A 27,025-nucleotide genomic window follows, 5' to 3' on the forward strand; every position below is an offset into this window, starting at 1 on the left:
CAACAGGGCTGGGTAACCTGTTGTCCTCCAGATGACATTGGTCTGCACCGCCAGCCTTCCCTGACTACTGGCCATGCCGGCTGAGGCTGATGGGTGATGGAGTCCAGCAACATCTGAAGGACCATAGGTTGCCCATCCATGGCTCACAATGTGATACTTCAGCTGTACCGTACTACGGGAGGTCTAAAAGAAAAGAAAGCAAACAAATACAGTCAACTGAAATATTTAATTGATGGCAACAAAGAGTTCCAAGAACACAACAAATACTTCATGTTTGAAAAAATGTTTGAAAAAACAAAAAATATCTTCTAACTATTCTAAAAAAAATCTTTCTGTGTTATTTCAGATAGCATGTAGGTACTCTTTTCATATTTGCGTTCACATACGTTCCAAGAAATGGGGTTTTGGTGATACAGTAAAGAGGAATTGGCTTGCTGCCAACTACTGCCCATGCTTCTTTCTCTGCACTGTGGCGTGGCTTGTTATTTTGGGTGGGTGCTTGGGCACACTGTTTGCTCTGTGCTCTGCTAACGCCATTTTAAGACGCACCTGCTGTCAGCTTTTGGCACAGCATTTGGGCAGCTGGCAGAGATCAAGCCTTGCCCTTGGACGTAGTGGCCTTGGGATTCCTTTTGACTCTCTGGAGGCAGACTTGAACATCACAGAAAATGTACTAAACATGGAATTTGCAGAATTATATTTATTCCTATATCAGACAACTAACAGCATGCTTATGCTGCTACCTAACCCTGATCAACTATAACCAAACTCTAGATGACTTTATCATGCAACTGCTTTCTTTGTGCAATGCAATGAGAGATGTTATATGCAGGATTCTCTTTAAAATTAGTAGTTCCAACAAAGAAAGCAAACAAACCTCTCCCTTGAATTTCTGAGCTTTTACCAGCAGAAAGGTTGTTGTTTTTCCTTAATTCTTTTTTTATATATATAATTTTATTTTTTATAAAAAGAAAACAACAACAACATAAACACACAATATACATACACTAAAATATCTCTTAAGATTGTAAGATATCTACCTTTGGCTCTTGTTTTTCCTTAATTCAAGCAATAACATCATCAAGTATGACCCTTCCAAATATTGCCATAATCTTAAAAAACTAGATCAAGACCTTACTGAGACAGTTCCCATTTCCCAGCTCACTTGGCATTTGGAAGAAGGTGATGATAGCATTAGTAAGAAACGGCAAGGACAGTTTCCTCTAACTAAGAAGCCACCTAAAAAGAAAATGAGAGTACAGGACAGGGACAGTTTAAGCAGGACGGAATTAAATTCATGTTGTCAGTTTTCATCAGGAACCACAAATGTAGCCCCAGCAAAACTAGTTCAAAACCACACGCCTGATACCAAAAAGCGACGTAAAGAGCGCTCTGTAGATCAGAAGCTCGGAACTAGTTTAATGTCTTGCAGGAAGATAAATAGCTGGTCCGAAACTGGTATGGATTCTGAAGAAGAGGAAATCCGAGCCATAATAGCAAGAGAGAGAGAAGTGCACAAAGATAACCCTAACACTGAACCTGAAGATAATATGGAAGTTGTTGGACATAACTTTGAGCTAAAATATAGCACTTATTGGTCTGTACAGAAAGTTCACAATGCCAAGAAAGTAAACAAAGCATGTAATGGAGTGCTAAGGACCACTGAAAATGAATCCAATTATGATTCGGCTGACACAGATGAAATTATAGCAGTAACTAAAATGCCAAATAAAAAGGCGAATAATGAAGCTCCAAAGGGATCTGAGACAGCCAGCGAGGGAACGGGTGGCAAGCCTAAGAGAGGCATATTGATGCATGGTACAGGTTCTGGATCTTCTGACGCAAATGAGTTAGTATTGGATAAACCAAAAGGGGAAGGAAGAGCAGTTCCTGAAAAAGCAACAGATGCCAAGGCTGCTCAGATTCCTGAACAGAACAGCATCACTAATAAATGCAAGTCTGCGGACAACGAAAGTTCTGATTCATCTATTGACACAAGTGAGCCTGAAGGGGACGAAGATTATGAAACCATGATGCAAAGCTGTTACCGACTAAATCTTACATTAGAAGACTTGGAGAGATTAGCCAGTGAAAAGACTGAGACTACAGATGAAGATGCGGAAAGTAACCACAGCGATACTCAGGAGATAAACCATACATCTCCCATTAATAGCACTAGCAGTCATCTGAAGAAATCCACATGTGATCCTACTCTGAAATGCATTTTCCCAGAAGAAATTGTTTCTGCCATTTTAGAAGAAGAGAGTTCTGATGAAGATAATCCAAAGAAAAAACATGCAAATCTGAAAGTTCAGCCTTTCAGAGGAATAGGGTCACTAAATGAGAAGCTGACTATGGGTGAGTTGGACAGACATAAAAGTGTAGATAACCAGGCTTCTTCTGATCTTGTTCATCTGGAAACTCTGAAAAGTGTTTCAGAACCTTGGTGCTCAGACTCTGCAAATAAAAGGCTTAATTTCAAATCACTCCCATTAAAAGAAATTAACTCTGATTCTCACAAAGGAAGCCATACAGTAAAAGCTGACATTCCAGACTACAGCACATGCAGCGCAGAAGCTAGCAAGGTGGAAAGCAGTGATGTGAGTGTTACAACTAAAGGAAAGTACTCAAAAAAACTGAAATCTCTTCCCAAGAGAACAAAGACAGAGGCTACCATTAAGGGTTCCAGTCTTGTACAGAATGAGAATTTAAGCAGCCCTCTGAGAAGTGAAGTGGCCTTTCAGGATTCTGCCAAAGCTATAAGCAAGTCAGATACAAAGGAGAAACAGCAGCAAGATAATGAAAGAAGGCTAACAGCTCTGCAAGAGAGGCAAAAAGAACGAGAACTACAGAAGAAACTTATCCAGGGAGCTCTGACCAGTCTGGTATTTTATTTTTATACTTTGTATTGATTGTGCTGGCAGAAACGATGGGTTGGATCTAGCCCTTGCACGAGTGGAAGTCCGCTCACACAACAGGAATTCCCCGTCCTCTCTTCCCCCCTGCAGCCCCCCACCTCTGCTCTGGAGAGTCCTCCAACACTCCAGAGCAGATTTGTGGGGGGCACACAGGCCTGCAGGGGGAAGTGGAAATCTGTTTCCCTGGCAGTTCCCTTCCACTGGCAGAATGACACCATTGGATGCAACCTAATAGTTGTATAAAATATTGGAGGTATAGAACTGCTATGGGACTTGGGTGAATAGGGGTATATAGATACCTTTAGTAAACAATATATTCATAGTAATTTCTGTGGCTGATCATAAAACCTTGCATTTCAGAATTAATATGCCCTAGAAAAACATAACAGCAATACAACCAACAGCATATATGTTTAATTAGAAAGAAATCCTGCTATATTTATTGGGACTTGCTTCTAATCATGTTACACGCCTGTGCATACTTTAGGCTGCAATCCCAAACACACGTATGAGGGAGAAAACCTCATTGAACACAGCGGGACTTATTTTGAGTAAGCATGCATAGCATTGTACTGTAAATTGGTTTTCTTTACAGCACGATCCTATACATGTCTACTCAGAAGTATGTCCTGCTGTGTTCAGTGGGGCTTACTCCCAGGTAACTGGGTACAGGATTGCAGCTTAGAGTTGGGAACATGCCAAGACAATGTTCTCCCCATTATCCCTAGTTTATACTGGCATAATAGATATCAGATATATATGCGGAGTTCAGCGGTGCAGCTGTGTTAATCTGTTGCAACAAAAACAGTCCTGTGGCAGCTTAGAGGCTAACACATTTATCATGGCATTTCATGGACCAAAGTCCACTTCATCAGATGCATGAAATGTAATCCTAAATTGGCACTGTGTAAGTGATATTGAGCTGGCCATCCTTGAGCAAAGGAACTTCAAAGGGAAACTCCAGCATGAAATCACTGAATTATAATTTATCAGAAAATTCAGTTCTGTTACGTGTAACACGAAGCAGGATTATCACGCTCCATGTGTTAATTAGCTAACAAATGCCAGAGTGTTTGTGTTTTCACGGCACGGCCTTGCTAATAGCAATGTAGCTGTTTTGCTTTTTACATAATTGTTGTTGTTTGTTCATTTTTCATTCTTGTTTGACAGCACTTCTCTCCACCCCTACCACACACACACACGCACTCCACACACACCATGTCTGTATATAGTTGACAGTTTAGGATTACACTTCATGCATATGATGAATTCTAGGCTATCGAAGCTTATGTCATAATAAATGTGTTAGTATTTAAGATACCACAAGACTCTTTGTTTATGTTCATCTTTGCCTAGTTTCCACATTGGTATTATACCATATGTAGCTCTAATGTTTCATATTCATAATTATTTACTTTGTAGGAAATTCAGTCAACAAATAAACAGAAACACATAGTATTTGATTCAGATGGTGAAAATGAAGCTGAAGTACAAGTGGTCACTAAAGAAGGGTCTTCAGGAAAGCTGCTGGGAAAAGTGAGTGGACTAAAATGGTTTCTACTATATTCCAAAATATTGCCCTAGAATCTTGAATACATGTTGGAGAGGACAATCCCATATACTTGCCTGTTCTTATGGTTACTGCCGCTATTTTTTAAGCAACCTTTACTGAAACATCCAAGATACACAGAGGTAACAGCAGCAAACGACAAGGAAGATTTTAAGCAAGATAAACACCTAACGGCAGTTAATGTAGAAGAGCAGATACTGGACTGCCAAAAGACCCAGATAAAATGAAAGGGACCCCCCCCCCAATATTTTCCAGGATGCCCTCCCAAATGTCATTGCTGGTACTGTTTGGCTGCTGTCCTAAGAAGGGATGGGTGAGCTTTCCCAAGCTCTCCTTGTAGGGGTGGGGGTGAGGGATCTATAGAAAAGTTTTCCAAACCAGTCAGGGCTTGGAGCTCATTACCTACTCCCATATAATCTAATGGAATGGCTTCCTTGCGGGATTGCTTTTAAAATTAACCGGTTAAAAGAGTGTGCATATTTCTTACTATGCCCAAGGAATTCACCACTAAAACTTCTGGGAAGTTGTTTGAGAGCAGTGAGGATGAATCCGATACTGCAGATGAAGATGACAGATTCAAAATCAAACCTCAGTTTGAGGGTAAAGCTGGTGAGAAGGTTAGTAAATCTGCTTAATGTATTACTCTTCTGGGGTCATCTTGTATTTCTCTAGATGAATTATCTCTAAGCATACTCAGAAATGATTCCAAATACATGTTTCCGTGTTTACGCTGAAGATATAAATCTTGTTCATTTTATCACTTTTTACCCTAAGTTATGGCAGTATTTTCCTGTGGGCCAATTTGTCTCTGACAGTAAATAGCTTTTCTGTCACTTGATTTCTCTTCATTGGAATGGTACTTCTGACATTAGAACTGATCACCAAAACCGGCTGTGTTTACATAGAGTTATTTATTTTATTTATTTCATTTCTATACTGCCCAATAGCCAAAGCTCTCTGGGTGGTTCACAAAACGTTTTCTTCTCCTTGTACTACCAGTTAATTCATCCTTACTCTATCCTACTTCTTACCCAGCCCTGTTTTGCGTGGTCAGCTTATTTTCACCCTATAAGCTTTCTGTGCAGGGACTACACCTTTTCAGTGTTCTATTACTTAGGACTACAACATTGAATAAATTTTTATAAATGTATCCATTAAAAAAAATGCAAATACTTTTTGCCTGCTTGTGTATGTATATAATCATAATGTCACTGTTATCGCATAGCAATTATTAAAGATTGAATAAATGAATTGAATGGATTGAATGAATGAATGAATGAATGAATATCTGGCATAAAGTACTAAAGAGTGAAGACTAACCTTCTGTTGTATTTGTTGTTGTTGAAGCTTATGCATTTGCAGTCACGATTTGGCACAGATGAAAGATTTCGTATGGATGCGCGCTTCCTTGAAAGTGACAGTGAACAAGAAGGTTAGGTGTTTTCCTGTTGGTTGCTTTGGAGAGCACTTTACAAAACTTTATTAAGTTTATTAAAACAGAACCTTATGCTGTGATCTTGTTGAATAGTTATTATTGCTTATTACCCACTACTTCCCCTAGATGGGTCAAAAGGCCATTAACAAACATTGTGCCCATGGCCAAAGTGATGTGGATGGGAAAAGATGCACCGTATACCAAAACAAAATAGGAATAGTTATTTCTTGAAAAATCACCATGTCTAATAGAATATTGATATCTGCACATTTAGGAAAGGCAAGATCACCTTTTAAAATACTCTCTCTTTTGCAATTTTGAGTTACCATATTTAACAGGGACTGACTAAAATCTACTTAAATATTATTTTAGAAAACCTTCCTGAAAAACATCTACCACTGTAAACTGTGAATCAAAAAATATTATTGAAAGCATTTTACTGCAAATGTGTCTTGAATTATAGGTGTTAAGCTATGGATTATACAAACATTGTTTTATCTGGCAAATGGAAGTTGATATCTAGAATTGTCTAAAGTAAAGCTGGCCAAGACTATGGGGAAAAGATGCTTGCTACTTCCATACTGTCTGGGCAAAGAGATACAGCTCATTTGGACATAATGCTAAACCACAGTCTAGTATCACAAGAATGAGTTGCAGAAAACTTCAGGCTTGTTGTTCTCCCCGTCCTCCTCTAGTGTAGCCATGAAAAGGAGTTCAAAAACTTTTGCTTCCATTTTAGATTAACCACAGTTTGCTAATTTTAATCTTAACGGTGGTTAGTTGAAGCCAACCCACTTCAAATCATAGCTTATGACCCTGGCTATTTTCAGTTTATGATAGCTGAGATGAAAGCACAATTTAAGGTTTGGACAACATGGCATGCTGTGGTTAATCTAAAATATGAGTAAAAGCTTCTGATTGTCACTTCATGGCCACACTGGAGAAGAGGGGATGGGGTGAGTATGAGAGCCCAAGGCTCTCTGAGGCTTGTTCCCATAATGCTAAACTATGGTTTAGTGTTACATCCAAATGCAGCCATAGTCTCAAGTCAGACACCACACCAAACCATAGTTTATACTACCCATAGTTAGGAACCCACACTGTGGTTGGAGTGATGTTCATGAGGCAACCCAGAATTTAGAGCTGCTTTCGTTTTCCATCGGCTCAGCACTCAGCTTTGTAAGTTCCTATGTTGCCGTGGTGCAGCAGCTTCTTGAGACTGGGCAGCGGTCATGACTGTGGTTTGTCAGTGGCTTGTAAATTTAGATGTAATGACAAACCATAGTTAGTGTAAACTGGATTGCAAATCAATTTCAAACCTTTTTGCTATCCTGGTTTGGCAGCCCCCTGCAAACCTTGGTTCCGCCATTAAAAGCAAACCATGGTTTGGCGTGATGTCTGAATGCAGCCAGTATCATGATGTGGTGGTAGTTGAAGGCTGTTGAAATTCTTCTTTAACTGTTGTTAACCTTGTCCTGTTAGATGAATCACAGAAACTGGAAATGGATGAAGAGGAGCAGCTTGATTTAGAAAAAAAGAAAAATCTTGAGATCCTGAAAAATCTTCTGCACATTGATATAGACCCTCCCAAACTTAGCAAGCTGACTGCAAATGCCAGGAAATTCAAGTATGGACATTTCCTTAGCAGGCAAACTATGGCCTAGTCTATGCATGCAGGAGAATGAAGTGGTAGAATGCACTGTACCTTTTTTGTATGCCACTTTTCTATAGTAAACTGTACTCAAAGTGTCTCACATTAGACATTAACATCAGACAATGTTTAAAAGAAAAAATATTTGTTGCAAAACATAAGACTAGGTCATAGTCTGAAGGCACATGAGGCAACCACCTTGCTGAAGCTAAGCAGGTCTGGGTCTGGTCAGTGCTTGGAGGGGAGACCACCTGGGAACCACCTGTAGCCACCTTGAGTTCCACAATGGAAGAAAGGTGGGATATGAATGGAATGAATGAATGAATGAAAAATCAAATGCAAAAACTATTCAAGAAATATAAAAGAACTTTTCTGATGGCCGGTGGGGGGATCATATTATTCAGTGTTCCTCCCTGGTAAAAACACAGCAAGTAAAAACCTAGCATAGCAGGCAAAAGACTCGACTAGAACCTTTCAACTTAAAGTGCTAGTATTCTATTTGTAGGGACCTTTTTGACATAGGACAATGAAAAATCTAAAATGAAAATTCTTCAGTGGTAGAGCCCATTCTTCCAACTCAGCATTTACTACCTCCTTCTGCCGCATTGGTAGACCCAGCATAGATACTGGTTTTTAAGGAAACTATAACTTATGCCTTTCTGTAGAAAGTGATTTAATAATAATGCACAGAGGGAGCACTCCTATGCTCCCCAGACAGCACTGCGGGGTGGCGGCATATGACCGTTTGTTTTCCTGGCTCCGAGGTCAGAAACAGGGCTCTGACCTCAGAATAGGAAACTGCTCTCCCTCTCCCTCATGGCCGGCACAGAGAGAACCACGCCAGCTACCTCTCCACGCTTAGAAAATGGAGTGCAGAGACGGGGAAAAGGGGGTGTTCCCAGGGGAGGGGAGGAAACCAGGGTGCCTGCAATGCAACGTATCCTGTGGCTGCCCCAGCCTCTTCCCTCCCCCGTTGAGGTGCCGTCGCTAGATGGGCAAAATCGCCCGTCTAGCAGAAATGCAGAGAGGCTGCAACACAGAGGCAAAGATCGCCTCCGCTGTCCTCCTGGCCTGCGTTGGGTAGTCAGCAGCCTCCGAACTCTGAGGCTGCCAGTAATCCTCATAGGATTGCACCATAAAGTAACACACTTTTCTCTTTCCATGTATATGGCCATTCTTGTGGCTGTCTCTCGGCTGCTATTTGATTTTTGTTTTCGGTAATACCATCATGTATTATAGCTAGTAGAATAGCAAGAGCTCACTGTCCTTGCAGTAAAACTAGTTGATGGCAATGCTGTGAAGCCAAGCAGTTAGATTACTACCACTCCGAAGGTTACGGTTTTGTATCCTATTTGTCTTCAGGCTTAACATCTGCCTACAGTGCATGATCCTTTGGACTGGAGCAAATCAAGCTTCAGCCACCTCCCCAACTACTTTCCTATGTCCCCACCATCCCCACAGTAGGCTTTACCATTTGTTAATGACAAATTTGAACGGGATGAGTAACAAGACTAAGTAAGGATGCCAAGGCAGCCGGCACCAGACTGCCTTTGAGCCAGGCACCACGCTGTTTGAGAGCCTGAGCATCTTCACCTTATCGTATTTAGCTTAATGCTACTGATGCTGGTAATGTTTTGACATTTTATGCATGTGTAACAGCACCATACTGGCACTGAGTAAGTGGCGCAATCATTCAGTGAAGTGTTTATTATGAGGGGAGCATCTGATAAGTTAAATATGAGTAGGTCTTATATTTCATGCTACTTGAATACATCTGAGTGCAAATGCAAGCCTTGGGTATCAAGGCATTAATCTCTAGATTGATTTTGAGTATATACTTGTTAAGACTAAGAATAATATTTGTTTATAAAATAATACTTAATTCTCTAGTTAGTTTAATATGTTCAGCTATGAAAGCTAGTTCATTCGCAAAGCTTATAGAAGATTAACTAATTTGGATCTGACAAACTGAATGTGAGCAAAAATGCCATATGGTCAACTAAGGCAATTCTTCACCCCCTTTCTGGGAGTAAACCCTGTTGGACTCAATGGGACTTATTTCTGAATAAACGTGTATAAGGTTGCACTATAAACATATTTGACAATTTTTCAGTTTGTATCCTATGTGTCTCTAGTCAAACAGGATACAAATCCAATTAATATATTTATTTATTTTACTTATAAATGTCACCATGGAATGAAACCTTGGGTCCATTGGAGGAATATTGAACTTCACCAGTTACATCTGGATTTAATACATAGTACTTAATTCTTTTTTTTACTTTTGTAGAGATATGAATTCCCTACGCTATGACCCTACAAGGCAAGACCATGCAGTGTTTGAAAGAAAACCAGAAAACACTGAAAAAGAAAGGTAATTCTTCCATCAGTAGCTTATGGCTAGACCTAATCTGTCATTTGCTTGGGCAGTTTGCTATCTCAGCTCTCTCTGTGCCTGATATGACATTTTATATCCACATATCTGCATTACGCAATAACTGTGTGATTAGCATGAGCTTTCTTCTCTACTTTATGATATAAGTAACAGGAACAGGGGAAAAGCACTTTTCTTTACAGAAGACACAGGATACACAAATTGTGATTTCAGAGCTATTTCTTGGTAGGGAATTAGGCCTCAGAGAAGTGTTGGATTCCCATTTTAGAGAGGAAGAGACTGGGCAGCCATCAAATGCTGAAATTGAAATCGTGTTGTTTCTGAAGATGGAACATAACTCAGTGCAAATACCTTACTATATGAAAAGACAACCAAAGTTAATAAAGCAATATTGTCACACTTCAGGGTTTGTAATCGAATATAATGCTGCTAGGTATTGTAAAGTTCACAATAAATTGTGATACCAATCAGTGTACATATCCTTCGCTCTGTCTCTGAATCATAGAATCATAGAATAGTAGGGTTGGAAGGGGCCTACAAGGCCATCGAGTCCAACCCCCTGCTCAATGCAGGAATCCAAGTCAAGGTATCCCTGACAGGTGGCTGTCCAGCCTCCTCTTGAATGCCTCCAGTGTGGGAGAGCCCACAACCTCCCCAGGTCATTGGTTCCACGGTCGTATTGTTCTAACAGTCAGGAGGTTTTTCCTGATGTTCAGCCGGAATCTAGCTTCCTGTAACTTGAGCCCATTATTCTGTGTCCTGCACTCTGGGATGATGGAGAAGAGATCCTGGCCTTCCTCTCTGTGACAACCTTTCAAGTACTTGAAGAGCGCTATCCTGTGTCCCCTCAGTCTTCTCTTCTCAAGGCTAAACATGCCCAGTTCTTTCAGTCTCTCTTCATAGGGCTTTGTTTCCAGTCCCTTGATCATCTTTGTTGCCCTCCTCTGAACCCTCTCCAGTTTGTCTGCATCCTTCTTAAAATCTGGTGCCCAGAACTGGACATAGTACTCCAGATGAGGCCTAACCAGTGCGGAGTAGAGGGGAACTAGTACTTCCCGGGATTTGGAAGCTATGCTTCTATGAATGCAGCCCAAAAGAGCATTTGCCTTTTTTGCAGCTACATCACATTGTTGGCTCATATTCAGCTTGCAATCGACAACAATTCCAAGATCCTTCTCGCTTCTAGTATTGTGGAGCCACGTATCCCCCATCTTGTAACTGTGCATTTGGTTTCTTTTTCCTAGGTGCAGAACTTGGCATTTATCCCTATTAAATGTCATTCTCTTGTTTTCTGCCCAGCGCTCCAGTCTATCAAGATCACTTAGAATTTTGTTTCTGTCTTCCAAAGTATTAGCTATCCTGCCCAATTTTGTGTCATCTACAAATTGGATCAGCATTCCCTGCACCTCCTCCTCCAAGTCATTAATAAAAATGTTGAAGAGCACTGGGCCCAGGACTGAGCCCTGCGGTACCCCACTTGTTACCTCTCCCCAGTTTGAGAAAGTCCCATTGATAAGCACTCTTTGAGTCCGATTCTGTGGATCCACATGATCGTTGTTTCATCTAGCCCACTTTGAGCTAGTTTGCTCATCAGGATATCATGGGGCACTTTGTCGAAAGCTTTGCTGAAGTCGAGGTATATGATGTCTACAGCATTCCCACGGTCCACAAGGGGGGTTACTTGATAAAAAAATGAGATCAGATTCATCTGACAGGATTTGTTCTTGACAAATCCATGTTGGCCTCAAGTAATCACTGCATTGTTTTCAAAGTGCTTCCAGGTGGATTGCTTTATGATCTGCTCCAGAATTTTCCCAGGGATTGATGTCAGACTGTCTGGTCTATAGTTCCCAGGTTCCTCCTTTTTGCCCTTTTTGAAGATAGGGACAACATTAGCCCTCCTCCGGTCATCTGGCACTTCACCCGTCCTCCATTATTTCTCAAAGAGAATAGACAGTGGTGCTGAGAGTTCTTCTGCCAGTTCCTTCATTACTCTAGGATGCAGTTCATCTGGCCCTGGAGATTTGAACTCATTCAAAGTAATTAGGTGTTCCTTGACCATATGCCTATCGATCTCAAGCTGCAATCCTGCCCCTTCAGCCTGTACTTCGCCTTTGCCAGGGGGGTCATAGACCCTCTTTTGGGAGAAGACTGAGCCAAAGTAGGAATTGAGCACCTCTGCCCTTTCTTTGTCATCTGTTATCATTTTGCCATCTTTATATAATGGCTGAACCACCGTTTCTTTCCTCTGTCTTTTACTGTGCATGTAGCTGAAGAAAGCCTTTTTGGGTTTTTTTTAGCATCCCTCGCTAACCTCAGCTCGTTCTCAGCTTTAGCCTTCCTGATGCCATCCCTGCAATTCTGTGCTACCTGCCTGTACTCTTCCATTGTTACTTGGCCTTCTTTCCACTTCCTATATGTGTCCTTTTTTGTTTTCAGGTCATCTCTAAGCTTTTTGTGAAGCCACATTGGCTTCTTCCGTTGTCTTCCACCTTTTCTTCTTGATGGAATTGTTTGTAATTCTGCCTTGAGAATGATAATATGATAATAGAATGATAATACTTAACAATAGTACAAACATACATTAGTAATATGTAATTTGGATATGTATCTACTGTATTTACTAATATATGAGTGTTTGTACTATTGTGAAGTATTGTGATTCCGACACAGAGCGATGCATATGTACACTTGCTGTTACCACAATTTATTGTGAACCTTACAATCTCTTTGTTGTTGTTGTTGTTGTTCAATCGTTCAGTCGTGTCCGACTCTTCGTGACCCCATGGACCATAGCACGCCAGGCCTTCCTGTCCTGCGCTCTCTCCCGGAGCGTGCTCAAGTTCATATTCATTGCATCAGTGATGCTATCTAGCCATCTCATCCTCTGCCGTCCCTTTCTCCTTTTGCCTTCAGTCTTTCCCAGCATCAGGGTCTTTTCCAGGGAGTTTTCTCTTCGCATTAGGTGGCCAAAATATTGGAGCTTCAGCTTCAGTATCTGTCCTTCCAATGAGCAGTCAGGGTTGATTTCCTTTAGGATGGACTGATTTGACCTCCTTGCAGTCCAGGGGACTCGTAAGAGTCTTCTCCAGCACCACAGTTCGAAAGCATCAATTCTTCGGCGCTCAGCCTTCCTTATAGTCCAGCTCTCACAGCCATACATTACTACTGGGAAAACCATAGCTTTGATTAGACGGACCTTTGTCGGCAAGGTGATGTCTCTGCTTCTTACTATGCTGTCTAGGTTTGCCATAGCTTTCCTCCCAAGGAGCAAGCGACTTTTATTTTCATGGCTACAGTCACTGTCTGCGGTGATCTTGGAGCCCAAGAAAGTAAAATCTGTCACTGCTTCCATTTCTTCCCCTTCTATATGCCAGGAAGTGATAGGGCCAGATTCCATGATCTTAGTTTTTTTAATGTTGAGTTTCAAACCAGCTTTTGCACTCTCCTCTTTCACCCTCAACAAGAGGCTCTTTAGATCCTCTTCGCTTTCTGCCATTAGGGTGGTATCGTCTGCATATCGGAGGTTGTTGATAATTCTCCCAGCAATCTTAATTCCGACCTGTGATTCATCCAACCCGGCGTTTCTCATGATGTACTCTGCATATAAGTTAAATAAGCAGGGTGACAATATGCAGCCTTGTCGTACTCCTTTCCCAATTTTGAACCACTCGGTTGTTCCATCTCTGGTTCTTACTGTTGCTTCCTGACCCTCGTACAGGTTTCTCAGGGGACAGGTAAGGTGGTCTGGTACTCCCATCTCTTTCAGAATTTGCCACAGTTTGTTGTGATCCACACAATCAAAGGCTTTAGCATAGTCAATGAAGCAGAAATAGACGTTTTTCTGGAATTCTCTTGCTTTCTCCATGATGCAGCGAATGTTGGCGATTTGATCTCTAGTTCCTCTGCCTCTTCGAAACCCAGCTTGTACTTCCGGTAGTTCTCGGTTCGCATACTGCTGAAGCCTAGCTTGTAGGATTTTGAGCATCACCTTGCTGGCATGTGAAATGAGCGCAATTGTGCGGTAGTTTGAACACTCTTTGGCACTGCCCTTCTTTGGAATTGGAATGTAAAGTGACCTTTTCCAGTCTTGCGGCCACCGTTGAGTGTTCCAGATTCGTTGGCATACTGAATGCAGCACTTTAACAGCATCATCTTTTAGGATTTTAAATAGCTCGGCTGGAATACTGTCATCTCCGCTAGCTTTGTTGTTACTAATGCTTCCTAAGGCCCACTTGACTTCACTCTCGAGGATGTCTGGCTCAAGTTCAGTGACCGCACTATCATGGCTATCAGGGACATTCAGATCTTTCCTGTATAGTTCTTCTGTGTATTCTTGCCACCTCTTCTTAATCTCATCTGCTTCTGTTAGGTCCCTGCCTTCTTTGTCCTTTATCATGCCCGTCTTTGCACAAAACATTCCCTTGAGATCTCCAATTTTCTTGAAGAGATCTCTAGTCTTTCCCATTCGGTTGTTTTCCTCGATTTCTTTGCATTGTTCATTTAAGAAGGCCTTCTTGTCTCTCCTTGCTATTCTCTGGAACTCTGCATTCATTTGGGTATATCTTCCCCTTTCTCCCTTGCTTTTCGCTGCCTTTCTTTCGTGAGCTACTTGTAAAGCCTCATCAGACAGCCACTTTGCTTTCTTGCATTTCTTTTTCTTTGGGATGGATTTCGTTGCTGCCTCCTGAACAATGTTACGGACCTCCGTCCATGGTTCCTCAGGCACTCTGTCTATCAGGTCTAATCCCTGAAATCTATTCCTCACCTCCACTGTATATTCATCAGGGATATGATTTAGGTCATACCTGAACGGTTTAGTGGTTTTCCCGACGTTCTTCAGTTTAAGCTGAAATTTTGCAAGAAGCAGCTCATGATCTGAGCCACAGCCAGCTCCAGGTCTTGTTTTTACTGACTGTATAGAGCTTCTCCATCTTTGGCTGCAAAGGACATAATCAATCTGATTTCGATATTGACCATCTTGTGATGTCCATGTGTAGAGTCGCCTCTTGTGCTGTTGGAAAAGAGTGTTTGCTATGATCAGCGTGTTCTCTTGGCAAAACTCTATTAGCCTTTGTCCTGCTTCATTCTGTACACCAAGGCCATGCCTGCCTGTTATCCCGGTGATTTCTTGACTTCCTCCTTTAGCATTCCAATCCCCTATGATGAAGAGGACATCTTTTTTTGGTGTTAGTTCTAGAAGGTGTTGTAGGTCTTCATAGAACCGATCAACCTCAGCTTCTTCGGCATCAGTGGTTGGGGCATAGACTTGAATTACTGTGATGTTGAATGGTTTGCCTTGGATTCGTACTGAGATCATTCTATCATTTTTAAGATTGTACCCCAGTACTGCTTTTCCCACCCTTTTGTTGACTAGGAGTGCTACTCCATTTCTTCTAAGGGATTCTTGCCCACAATAGTAGATATGATGGTCACCTGAATTAAATTCGCCCATGCCTGTCCATTTGAGTTCGCTGATTCCCAAGATGTCGATGTTCAATCTTGCCATCTCATGTTTGACCACCTCCAGCTTACCTTGATTCATTGATCTGACATTCCAGGTTCCTAAACAATATTGTTCTTTACAGCATCGGATTTTCTTTTCACCACCAGACACATCCACAGCTGAGTGTCCTTTTGGCTTTGGCCCAGCCGCTTTACTCTTTCTGGCGCTACTTGGAAATACCCTCTGCTCTTCCCCAGTAGCATATTGGACACCTTCTGACCTGAGGGGCTCATCTTCCGGCGTCATATCTTTTAGCCTTGTGATATGTTCCATGGGGTTTTCTTGGCAAGAATACTGGAGTGGGTTGCCATTTCCTTCTCCAGTGGACCACATTTTGTCAGAACTCTCTGCCATGACCTGTCCATCTTGGGTGGCCCTGCACGGCATAGCTTATGGCTTCACTGAGTTACGCAAGCCCCTTCACCACAACAAGGCAGTGATCCATGAAGGGGTACAATCTCTAGCAGCATTATATTTGATTATATTACACACTTTGTAGTCCCAGTGATCTGGTTAGTGTTTGCAGTTGAGGGTTCCCCTCCTTTTGTTTTGTACACTTCAGGTTTTTACACATTAAGGGTGCAATCCTATCCATGTTTAGATAGAGAAAAGGCCTACAACTCCAAGCATGCCCAGCCAGCAATGCAGGCTGTGGCATGCTGGGAGTTGTAGGCCTTTTCTCCATCTAAACATGCAAAGGATTGCGCTCTAAAGCTACTAAAGAAAATAGTGTGGAAGATTGTTGTTGTTTATTCGTTCAGTTGCTTCCGACACTTCGTGACTTCATGGACCATCCCACGCCAGAGCTTCCTGTCGGCCGTCGCCACCCCCAGCTCTCCCAAGGTCGAGTCAGTCACCTCCAGAATATCATCCATCCATCTTGCCCTTGGTCGGCCCCTCTTCCTTTTGCCTTCCACTTTCCCTAGCATCAGCGTCTTCTCCAGGGTATCCTGTCTTCTCATTATGTGGCCAAAGTACTTCAGTTTTGCCTTTCATATCATTCCCTCAAGTGAGCAGTTTGGCTTTATTTCCTGGAGTATGGACTGGTTTGATCTTCTTGCAGTCCAAGGCACTCTCAAAATTTTCCTCCAGCACCACAGTTCAAAAGCATCTATCTTCCTTCACTCAGCCTTCCTTATGGTCCAGCTCTCGCAGCCATAGGTTACTACGGCGAATACCATTGCTTTAACTATGCGGACCTTTGTTGTCAGTGTGATGTCTCTGCTCTTCACTATTTTATCAAGATTTGTCATTGCTCTCCTCCCAAGAAGTAAACGTCTTCTGATTTCCTGGCTGCAGTCAGTGTCTGCAGTAATCTTTGTGCCTAGAAAGACAAAGTCTGTCAGTGCCTCCACGTTTTCTCCCTCTATTTGCCAGTTATCGGTCAAGCTGGTTGCCATAATGTTGGGGTTTTTGAGGTTTAACTGCAATCCAGCTTTTGCACTTTCTTCTTTCACCTTTGTCATGAGGTTCCTCAGCTCCTCCTCGCTTTCAGCCATCAAAGTGGTATCATCTGCATATCTGAGATTGTTAATGTTTCTTCCAGCGATTTTAACTCCAGCCTTGGCTTCATCAAGCCCAACACGTCGCATGATGTGTTCTGCGTACAGGTTGAATAGGTAGGGTGAGAGTATACAACCCTGCCATACTCCTTTCCCAATCTTAAACCAGTCCGTTGTTCCGTGGTCTGTTCTTACCGTTGCTACTTGGTCGTTATACAGATTCCTCAGGAGGCAGACAAGATGACTTAGTATCCCCATACCATCAAGGACTTACCACAATTTGTTATGATCCACACAGTCAGAGGCTTTAGAATAGTCAATAAAACAGAAATAGATGTTTTTTTGAAACTCCCTGGCTTTCTCCATTATCCAGCGGACATTGGCAATTTGGTCTCTAGTTCCTCTGCCTTTTCGAAACCCAGCTTGTACATCTGGCAATTCTCGTTCCATGAATTGCTGGAGTCTACCTTGCAAGATCTTGAGCATTACCTTACTGGCATGTGAAATCAGTGCCACTGTTCGATAGTTTGAACGTTCTTTGGTGCTTCCCTTTTTTGGTATGGGGATATAAGTTGATTTTTTCCAATCTGTTGGCCATTCTTGTGTTTTCCAAATTTGCTGGCATATGGCATGCATCACCTTGACAGCATCATCTTGCAAAATTTTAAACAGTTCAGCTGGGATACCGTCATCTCCTGCTGCCTTGTTATTAGCAATGCTTCTTAAGGCCCATTCAACCTCACTCTTCAGGATGTCTGGCTCTAGCTCACTGACCACACCGTCAAATCTATTCACGGTATTATTATCCTTCCTATACAGATCTTCCATATATTCTTGTCACCTTTTCTTGATCTCTTCTGCTTCTGTTAGGTCCTTGCCGTCTTTGTTTTTGATCATACCCATTTTTGCCTGGAATTTACCTCCAATGTTTCTAATTTTCTGGAAAAGGTCTCTTGTCCTTCCTATTCTATTATCTTCTTCTGCTTCCGCGCATTGCTTGTTTAAAAATAATTCCTGATCTCTTCTGGCTAACCTCTGGAATTTTGCATTTAATTGGGCATATCTCCCCCTATCACTGTTGCCTTTTGCTTTCCTTCTGTCTTGGGCTGCTTCCAGTGTCTCAGCAGACAGCCATCTTGCCTTCTTGGTTTTCTTTTTCTTTGGGACGTTTTTTGTTGCCACCTCCTGTACAATGTTGCGAACTTCTGTCCATAGTTCTTCCGGGACCCTATCTACTAAATCTAGTCCCTTAACTCTGTTCTTCACCGCCACTGCATATTCATGAGGAATATTAGTGAGCTCATATCTAACTGATCTGTGGGTCTTCCCTATTCTCTTGAGTCTGATTCTAAATTGTGCAATAAGAAGTTCATGATCTGAACTACAGTCAACTCCAGGTAGGGATGTACGAAAGTCACTTACCTTTTCGCAGGGGTGATTCGCGGTGGGGGGGAGGCGCTTCGCTTCTCCCCCCGAAGTTCAGGCGAGGGGGGGGAGGCATCCCGCCTCGCCCGGCCGAAATTCAGGCCGGGGAGAAGCGCCCCGTCTCCCCGGCCGCGAAAGAAAAAGTAAACAAAAAACCCTGTGATAGGCTACGTAACGATTAACGTAGCCTATCACGGCTAGATTTCCAAAGTCAGCCGTGATAGGCTACGTTAATCGTCACGTAGCCTATCACGGGTGACTTTGGGGGGGGGAAAGCGCGTACGCGAATGGCGGCGGCCCATGGGCGCCGCCATTTGCGTTCCTTATTTTGGCATGTCTAGTCTACGTAAAGATTTACGTAGACTACGGCGAAAATAAGGGCAATGCAAATAGCGTTCCCTTATTTTCGCCGTAGTCTACGTAAATCTTTACGTAGACCTCCTGGGCCCAAATAAGGAACGCAAATGGCGGCGCCCATGGGCGCCGCCATTTGAATACGCACTTTTTTTTTTCCCCCAAAGTCACCCATGATAGGCTACGTGACAATTTACGTAGCCTATCACGGCTGACTTTGGAAATCTAGCCGTGATAGGCTACGTAAATCGTCACGTAGCCTATCACGGGTGTGTTGTTGTTTTTTTACTTACTTTTTTATTTTGTAATGGCGGCGGCGGCAGCTGGTCGGGAGACTGGCCGCCGCCCCCGTCCCCCACGAAACGTTACCGAAACGCCGCCAGGACCCGCCGCCAAGAGGGACATTTGCTGAAGGCAAGTCCCATCCCGGGGGGGGGGGGGGGGGGGCGGTGGGCCGGCGGAGAATTTCCCCAACACTTTCGGGGGGCCGAATGCCTCGGCACTCGGCCTCCCAAAGATTCGGGGAGAAATTCTCCGCCATCCCTAGCTCCAGGTCTTGTTTTTACCAACTGCATAGATGTCCGCCACCTTTGGCTACAAAGGATGTAGTCAATCTGATTTCGGTGTCGACTGTCTGGTGAAGTCCAGGTATAAAGTAATCTCTTAGGTTGTTGGAAGAGAGTGTTTGCTATGCACAGTGAGTTGTCTTGGCAAAATTCTATCAGCCTATGTTCTGCTTCATTTTGTTCTCCCAGACCATGCTTGCCTGTAATTCCAGGTGTCGTTTGACTACCCACCTTAGCATTCCAGTCTCCTGTAATGAAAATAACATCTTTTTTTGGCGTACTATCCAGTAAGTGCTGCAGATCCTCATAGAACTCTATCTCTGCTTCTTCAGCATCTGTGGTCAGGGTGTATATTTGGATCACTGTGATGTTAAATGGCTTACCCTGAATTCAAATTGAGATCATTCTGTCATTTTTTGGATTGTATCCAAGCACTGCTTTAGCCACTTTATTATTAATTATGAAGGCTACTCCATTTCTTCTGTGGTCCTTTTGTCCACAGTAGTAGATCTGGTGGTCATCTGATGTGAAGTGGCCCATTCCAGTCCATCTCAGTTCACTGACACCCAAAATGTCTATATTTAATCTTGACGTCTCCCCAATAACCACATCCAATTTGCCCTGGCTCATAGATCTTACATTCCAGGTTCCTGTGGTGTGTTGATCTTTAGAACATCGGATTCGTCATTCACCACCAGCACCATTGGCTGCTAGCCGTCCTTTCGGCTTTGAGCTAGCTGCGTCATCACATCTGGGGCTAGTTAAATTTATCCTCTGTTCCTCCCCAGTAGCATTTTGACCATCTTCCGACCTGGGAGTCCCATCTTCCGATGGTATACCGACATATCTCTGGTTGTACTGTTCCATTTAGTTTTCATGGCAAGAATACTGGGGTGGGTTGCCGTTTCCTTCCCCAGGGATCGTATTTAGTCTGACCTCTCTGCCATGACCTTCCCGTCTTGGGTGTCCCTTCACGGTTTAGCTCATGACGTCATTCAGGTGCTCAAGCTCCAGCACCACGACAAGGTAACGATCTCCTTTGCTGGAGAGTGTGGAAGATACTGCATTCATATTTCTCTGTCATAGGCTCCTGATCTAAATAACCTGTATAAGATGCTGGACAACATCCAGTGTTGCACTGGCAGAAAGGAGTTCCAGAAAGCTATCTTCCCTTCCCCCTGTCCCTTCTCTTGGCAGCTCCCAACCCCCCGTGAAAATGCTTCACAGAGGGTGGGGGGAAGGAACTTCCTGAATGCAGAGGGCTTGGGGGAGGGACTGAGGGGGAAGCGGGGATCCCCCAAAGTAGGATGGAGGCACCTTCTACAAGCAGAACTTCTGCTCACAAAAGATGCCTCCACCTGGGTTTCAGGGAATTCTCCATGCAGCACCTGATCCCTTTCAGGAGAGTCCCCCAGCCCTCTCTGCAATGTTTTTGGAGTGGTCTGGGGACTGCTAGGGGAAAGAGGGGCTGGGGAAGTTAGCTTCCTGGGACTGCCTTCTGCCAGCACAACTTTGGATGTTGCCCTATAAAATATAACCTGTAAAATATATGAAATTCAGACGTATTCATATTTTAATTCCTACAGCAAAGCTAAAACAAAGAAGAAGAGGGAGGAAGCTCAGAAACTGCCTGAGGTGTCTAAAGAAATATTTTACAACGTTGCTGTGGATTTGAAAGAAGTATTTGGATCTACAAAATGTGATGAAGAAACAGAGATTATACCATGGGACAAGCATGAAGATGAGAAACAAGCAACTCCAGCTGATACAGAGGCATTAAAATTCAGTGCTGGAAACAACAGACAAGAGGAAAATAGTGGCTTCACGTTTTCCTTTTTTGATGTTGAGGAGGAGAAATCACCTATGAAAGAAGGTACTAATGCATATTCTAAGGCTACAGTTTCATCATGTAGGGATTCAAACTCACATTTCTGCATTCATAACTTGAAAACTCAACATCTGCAGTGTGCTTTGTGTAGGGCTTCCCTTTATGATTGTTTAGAGGCTTGGGCTGGTTCCAAACACTGTCACTCATCATTTTGATGGGGATGGATCATTAGGATCGTATTATGCTATTACTCCAGTATCTGCACTGGCACTTTGTTGCCTTCCAGGCTCAATGCAAAGGGCTGGTGGTGACCTATAAAGCGCTATACTGCCTGGGATTAGCATATCTAAGAGACCACGTCTGCCTCATATTCCATTATGATATTTAAGATGGACCAGAAAAACTCTGTTTAAGTACGCGATCCGTGCATGAAATCATGTCCATGGGGTTGCTTAGAGATTCAGTCTCAATAGCTGGTCCTCAGCCGTGGAATACTCCTCCCTTGGAATATATGGAATGCTCTTTCCTACAAAAGCCTGAACATCGTCTAGAAGTGGTGTCCAGTGTCTTTATTAAAACTGTATTTTCTGGCCAGCTACGGAGTAGAATTATTAGGAAATTGTTGGTCACTCTTAACCCTTGGGATAGTTTAGGCTATAGATCCAATTAAATACACTCATAGGGCATACGGAGCGTCTGCTCGTCCAGAGTCCGATAGGTACATTGTAGCTACCATAGACGTTTGCAGTGTGACAATGATCTCTATGTGTAATGCAGAGAAAAGGTTTTATAACCTGGGAATGAATTATTTCAAAAGTTTGTATGTTGGGTTTCTTTGTGCCTCAAATCTCTCATCCTTGAAAGCAAGGCATAATCTACTCTTTTTTCTGTTTTTTTTTTCTTTTGAAGAACCCTATGTGATCGAAACAATAAAGCCTTCAAGAGTTGCATGGCAAGAAGATCTACGTTTTCAGGATAGTAGTTCAGAAGATGATGAGCCAGAAGTAGTTGAAAGTGAAGATGTTAAAGAAATGTAAATTGCATAAATATAGGAGTATTTATGAAGAATTCCTAGAAGGGGAGGCTGGATAGGCCCCAAGTATCATGCAGTGATCCAAGGATACATTTCCTAGAGCAGGGGGCGGGGGGGGCTTGTGGCCCTCCAGATGTTTTGATTGACAACTCCCAGCATCCTTCACCATTGGCTATACTGTGTGGGGCTGATGGGAATTGTAGGCCACAACATCTGGAGGGCCACAAGTTGCCCACCAAGATTGGGGAATCTATTTCCCTCCAGATGTTTTGATTGACAACTCCCAGCATCCTTCACCATTGGCTATACTGTGTGGGGCTGATGGGAATTGTAGGCCACAACATCTGGAGGGCCACAAGTTGCCCACCAAGATTGGGGAATCTATTTCCCTCCAGATGTTGTTGGGCTCCAACTCCCATCAAGCCCCACCAGCATGGCTAGTGATGATGGGAGTTGTAGTCCAGCAAAATCTGGAGGGATACAAAAACAACAGAGAGTTCTGTGGCATCTTAAAGACTAAATTAATTCTGGCATAAGCCCCACCCCTGCACTAGACCGAACTCCATACATCCCTTTCCAGATTAACCCCGTTATCTATAGTACAGGGTGTCACAAACAGCAACCATAGTGCCTTGGCCTGACTTTTAGTAGTTCACCCACCCACTGTATTTCCACATGTCACATCCCTGAGGGTCCTGGATATTCAGAAGAGGATTCGGGGGCTGGCACAGGACTGCAGTGACAAGGAAGGGGACAGGAAAACCCATTGTCTGACAGCCTTCTGTTCCTATGTAAAGTCTGGATACAGCCCTAAATGTCCACTCTGCAAACAGCTCTAAATATAAACTATATTCAGTATTACCTAATGTTTCTTGATCTTGAAAAAAAGAACATTGGTTGTCAGCTACTGATTTCTAAGAGTCTGGTTGCTGGTGATAAGTTCATCTTTCAAAACCATCCTTCAGATTTCTAATTCAAGCAGATATAACAAAATAAGAGCACAATCCATGCTGGCTGAGGAATGCTGGGAGTTGTAGGACTTTTTTCTATCTAAACATGCTTTGGATTGCACCTTAAATAATTTGTACAGTATATTCAGCTTTACATTCTTATTTGGTTTAAAACAGTATGTTTATTCCTCAAGTTGAATTTACTATTAATGTGTGCCCTTTTTGGACACTGTTAATGTTATTGCTTGTTTTTCAGGTCTCCAGCTCTGGCACACTCAGGTGTTAGATTTTTCTTCTTCTCCCAAGATGATGATAGGTTAAAAGGTGAAAACCAGAAATGTTCTACTAAATAATTTCATCAATAACAAATGTATGCTTAATCATCAGATTTTTTCCTGGATGTCAGTATTAAACTTATTTAAAGTCTGTGATCCAATAAGACCTTTTAGTTGCCAAGGAAGTCTAGCTTGATTATTATTGAAACTCAAAAAAAACTTGTTTTATCCTGGGCATGAGTTGCTATTTCTGTCTCTTTTCCTAGAAAGTGCTTGCTTGTTGGATAATGTTAGCTTGTGATCTCTCCTCCCTTGTATTTTAATATATTGTTTTCTGACAACCAGTAATTTTCAAAAGAACAAGTACAATATTGGAAACACCGTATGGCAAAGAATAGCTTAAGATTCTATCACTACATGGACAACTTGGATAATCTTTGTCCTTTACCAGGATGTAATTGATGATTAATGTAGCAGGCAATTAAGCAGAAGGGTGAAAATGGACCGCAGTGGCACTGGATCAGTAAACACCCTCATGTCTTCAGCTACTAAAGCATCAAACATTTCATCTAGGACAGAAGTTGGGATCTCTTCCCAGCAGTGATAACTTCCTTCTTCCGTACTTGCAACGGCAGCAAGAGTAAAAATATAACATGCTTAAGCTTTTCTTTATCCCTTTTCTAGAGGGCCCAAAGCTCTTCTGTAAATCCTCGAACCTTGATGAAGACAGAGATGACTGGGAAAGCAGGCGCCAAATGTTACTTGAGGTATGTGACTGAAGGAATTACTGGTGTGATCCAGAGTATTCTAAGTAGTCATTTGGCCTAGAGATTATTGTTAAAACTGCAAGACTCCTAAACCTTTAAAAATAAGGGGGGAGAGCACAGTGTTTTTGAAATTTCGTTCATGCAGATCAGGTTAATTGCATGTAACTAAAACAGGCAGTTTAACTCTAGTTCTTTAGCATGTTGTATGCATTAAGTTAGAAATTTAAAAAGAACATTCTTCTGCCCTTGTTTTTTTAATGCACAAGGTCCTTCATAAAATATACACATTTTAAAATTATACCATGAGCAGAGCAATCCTACCAGAGGCAGGGGAAGATCTGAAGGTGAAGGAACTGTGTAATCCAAAGTCCTGCCAGGCTTGTGCCAACAAGGTCGAAGAGCAAGAGGGGCAGCATTTTTTCCTCTCCCCCCCCCCCCGCCTTTTTCACGTTATGATTTCCCCCCTATTGGTTGCAGTGCTCCAGGGTTGGTGTACATGACCTCATATGTCCTGGTCTAACCAAGGATGGGGTAATTGCATAATTTCCATCCATACCTTTCAAACAGTTGCCTCTCCCTAGCCAATATGGAGCTAGCTGGCTAGTTGATGAATGTGAAAATGTTTAATAACTTAAAATGATGAACTTCTGGTAACTATGTTACATTTGCAACATTTCCAGGACTGTCGGAAGAAACATAAAGATGCAAGAAGGAAAGTTAAAGCAAAACAATGAATGCAGTGGTTCTGCTATTCAGCCATGAGGCAGAACAGTGGACATGCTTGCATTCAACAGCAGGATAATGTAAGGCGTGGCAAGAAATGCTTCTGCAGATGATTTGAAAATATAAATAGGTGCTGTACACCCAAAACGTTGTGAAGTAAGAATAGGTCTGCACTATGAAGCTTTCAGTGTGTATATCTGCTTTGCAACATATGGACATCTCCACCGCCCACCCCTAGATGATAGGTTTTGGGTTTGAGGGAAAGATCCTTATGCTTGAGACAGATCTGCTTTGAGTGCGATCTGTGGTGCTCTGCTTAGTTAGCTGCAATCATAAATTAGAGCAGTCCAGCATAAAATTTGAAGAGGTCTAAGGGTAGACTCTGTACATATCCATGCATTTTACGATGCATTTGAGCCCTTGTGCCACCGTCGTTTGGAAAGAGGAGCGTTTCTGGCAATGTGCATGCAGCTTTCATGTCCCCTTTGGGGACAATTCACTGTAGAACAAGTTGGCAAAGGAGTAATGGCAACAAAAGTCAGAAACACATGTAATGTGAAAATGGTAAGGTAGAACAAGTGGAATCATAGCGATGGAGAAAAACAGACAATATTGATGTTTGTATATAATTGTACAAATGCATTTAATCTACCAAATGTATTAGTTCAAATTGTACTAGCATGTTCATTATTTCAGGATGCTTCGTGTTAATATTAAACTTATTTTTGTATCTTGAAAGACTGGGTCCAGATTACAAAGAACTGAACTATTTGGTACTGCAGTCCTGCTATTTCACAAGAAGAGAGTCCCACTAAACTAACTGTGAGTTGCTTCGGATAAATATATTTAGTTGGACTACTAGGCTGCAGACCAAAGCCATTAATGTGTGAGCATTTTCATTGACTTCAGTGGAATATGGATCACACATTTAGGTGGGATTCAGTCTTCTAGAGTGGATTGTAGTTACCCAGTTTAGGGAGACTAAATTCCTCACTGTCTTGATGTACTATTTTAATAGAGCGAAATTGCAGTTTGTTGTAAAATAAAACTGTAATTTTTTTTTCAAGGTGAAAAACATCAAATATGTAAATGAATACTTTTTAAAAATACAAATGGATCTTGCTATAACTAATATCCTTATTGGACTTGCGTGTTTTACTGTTGAGTGATGAACAATCATGCACAGGAGTTTTTTTCAAACATTTGTCACTGGCATAGTTAAAAAGTGCCATGGCAAAATAAGGCGAACGGTACAGAAGATACTGTGTTTGCATGTAAATCAGACATATCCTTGCTTACATGTAATGGTAGTGTGCCTTTTGATGTGGTTGAATGCTTTCAGTGTATGTTAGAGGTGGCTACTCAGCCATCAGGGAAACAATAGAGCTAAATATTTGAATAAGGTAACTTTGACAGGAAGAGCAGAATTCTTAAACTAGTCAAGTGTAAACACTGGGAAAGGGTGGGTTTTCTGATAGTTAAAGACCATAGGAAGGAAGAGAAATCCAGTGGAAAATAAGTAAACTTGAAAACACAGTAGTGTTGTATTCTGACTCCTAAGAAACCAAAGCTTGTTGCATGATGTCGAAGGGGTGGCTTGCAGTTTTTCATATCTTATTCTGAATTGTTAACTCCAAGTATCATAGAATAAGTACAGTATGCCTACCAAGCAAATTACATGTAGTAAAATGTGTGTTGGGGGGGGGGGGGTGACCTCACTCCCAGAAGTGTAGGCAGGAACAAATAATTACTCAGACAGTCCGCCATCACCCTTACATCCACCTCAGCCAGAGCCAGGGGACTCCCAGACGTTTCAGGCCACGTTTAGGGTTCGGCAATAAGGGCCCAAGCTGGAACCTTCTTTTTCAAGCCCCAAGCCTGAAACTTTACACAGTAGCAAGTAACCAAGCAGATGGCTCTGAAATTAGTATGAAATTTACCTGGAAGAAAGCACACACAACTCTAGAGGTAGAGATTAAGTTTATTTACATAGGTGAAAGGGACAAAAAGGCATACAAGAATCAGAACAATGCTCCAGGCAAAAATAACAAAGCAGTAACTAAACCTATCCTGTACATTACCGAAGTATGGGTCTTCCAATAGGACAAGGACAAGGCCAGGTTCCAG

At 42.3% G+C, this 27,025-nt stretch overlaps 1 protein-coding gene across 4 annotated transcripts in view; it reads left to right on the forward strand.

The window, feature by feature from the left end:
• The window catches only part of NOL8 (nucleolar protein 8), a 33,221-nt gene extending 7,192 nt beyond the window's left edge, over positions 1 to 26,029 (forward strand). For 3 of the 4 annotated variants that reach the window (XM_084839834.1, XM_084839832.1, XM_084839833.1), the window contains exons 7-17: positions 1,077 to 2,885; positions 4,341 to 4,454; positions 4,986 to 5,105; positions 5,836 to 5,920; positions 7,406 to 7,550; positions 9,865 to 9,948; positions 20,909 to 21,195; positions 22,060 to 22,183; positions 23,390 to 23,457; positions 24,093 to 24,175; positions 24,856 to 26,029. In XM_084839834.1, coding sequence (XP_084695960.1) covers positions 1,077 to 2,885; positions 4,341 to 4,454; positions 4,986 to 5,105; positions 5,836 to 5,920; positions 7,406 to 7,550; positions 9,865 to 9,948; positions 20,909 to 21,195; positions 22,060 to 22,183; positions 23,390 to 23,457; positions 24,093 to 24,175; positions 24,856 to 24,909 — 2,973 coding nt within the window. In that variant the 3' untranslated portion in view covers positions 24,910 to 26,029. The remainder of the gene's footprint in view (positions 1 to 1,076; positions 2,886 to 4,340; positions 4,455 to 4,985; positions 5,106 to 5,835; positions 5,921 to 7,405; positions 7,551 to 9,864; positions 9,949 to 20,908; positions 21,196 to 22,059; positions 22,184 to 23,389; positions 23,458 to 24,092; positions 24,176 to 24,855) is intronic. The other variant, XR_014788507.1, reaches the window with a different exon arrangement.
• The last annotated feature ends 996 nt before the right edge of the window (positions 26,030 to 27,025 follow it).

Source organism: Heloderma suspectum, chromosome 2, assembly GCF_057233095.1.
Source record: "Heloderma suspectum isolate Gila_16-S chromosome 2, 16-S_ref, whole genome shotgun sequence".
NCBI classification, from domain to species: Eukaryota; Metazoa; Chordata; class Lepidosauria; order Squamata; family Helodermatidae; genus Heloderma; species Heloderma suspectum.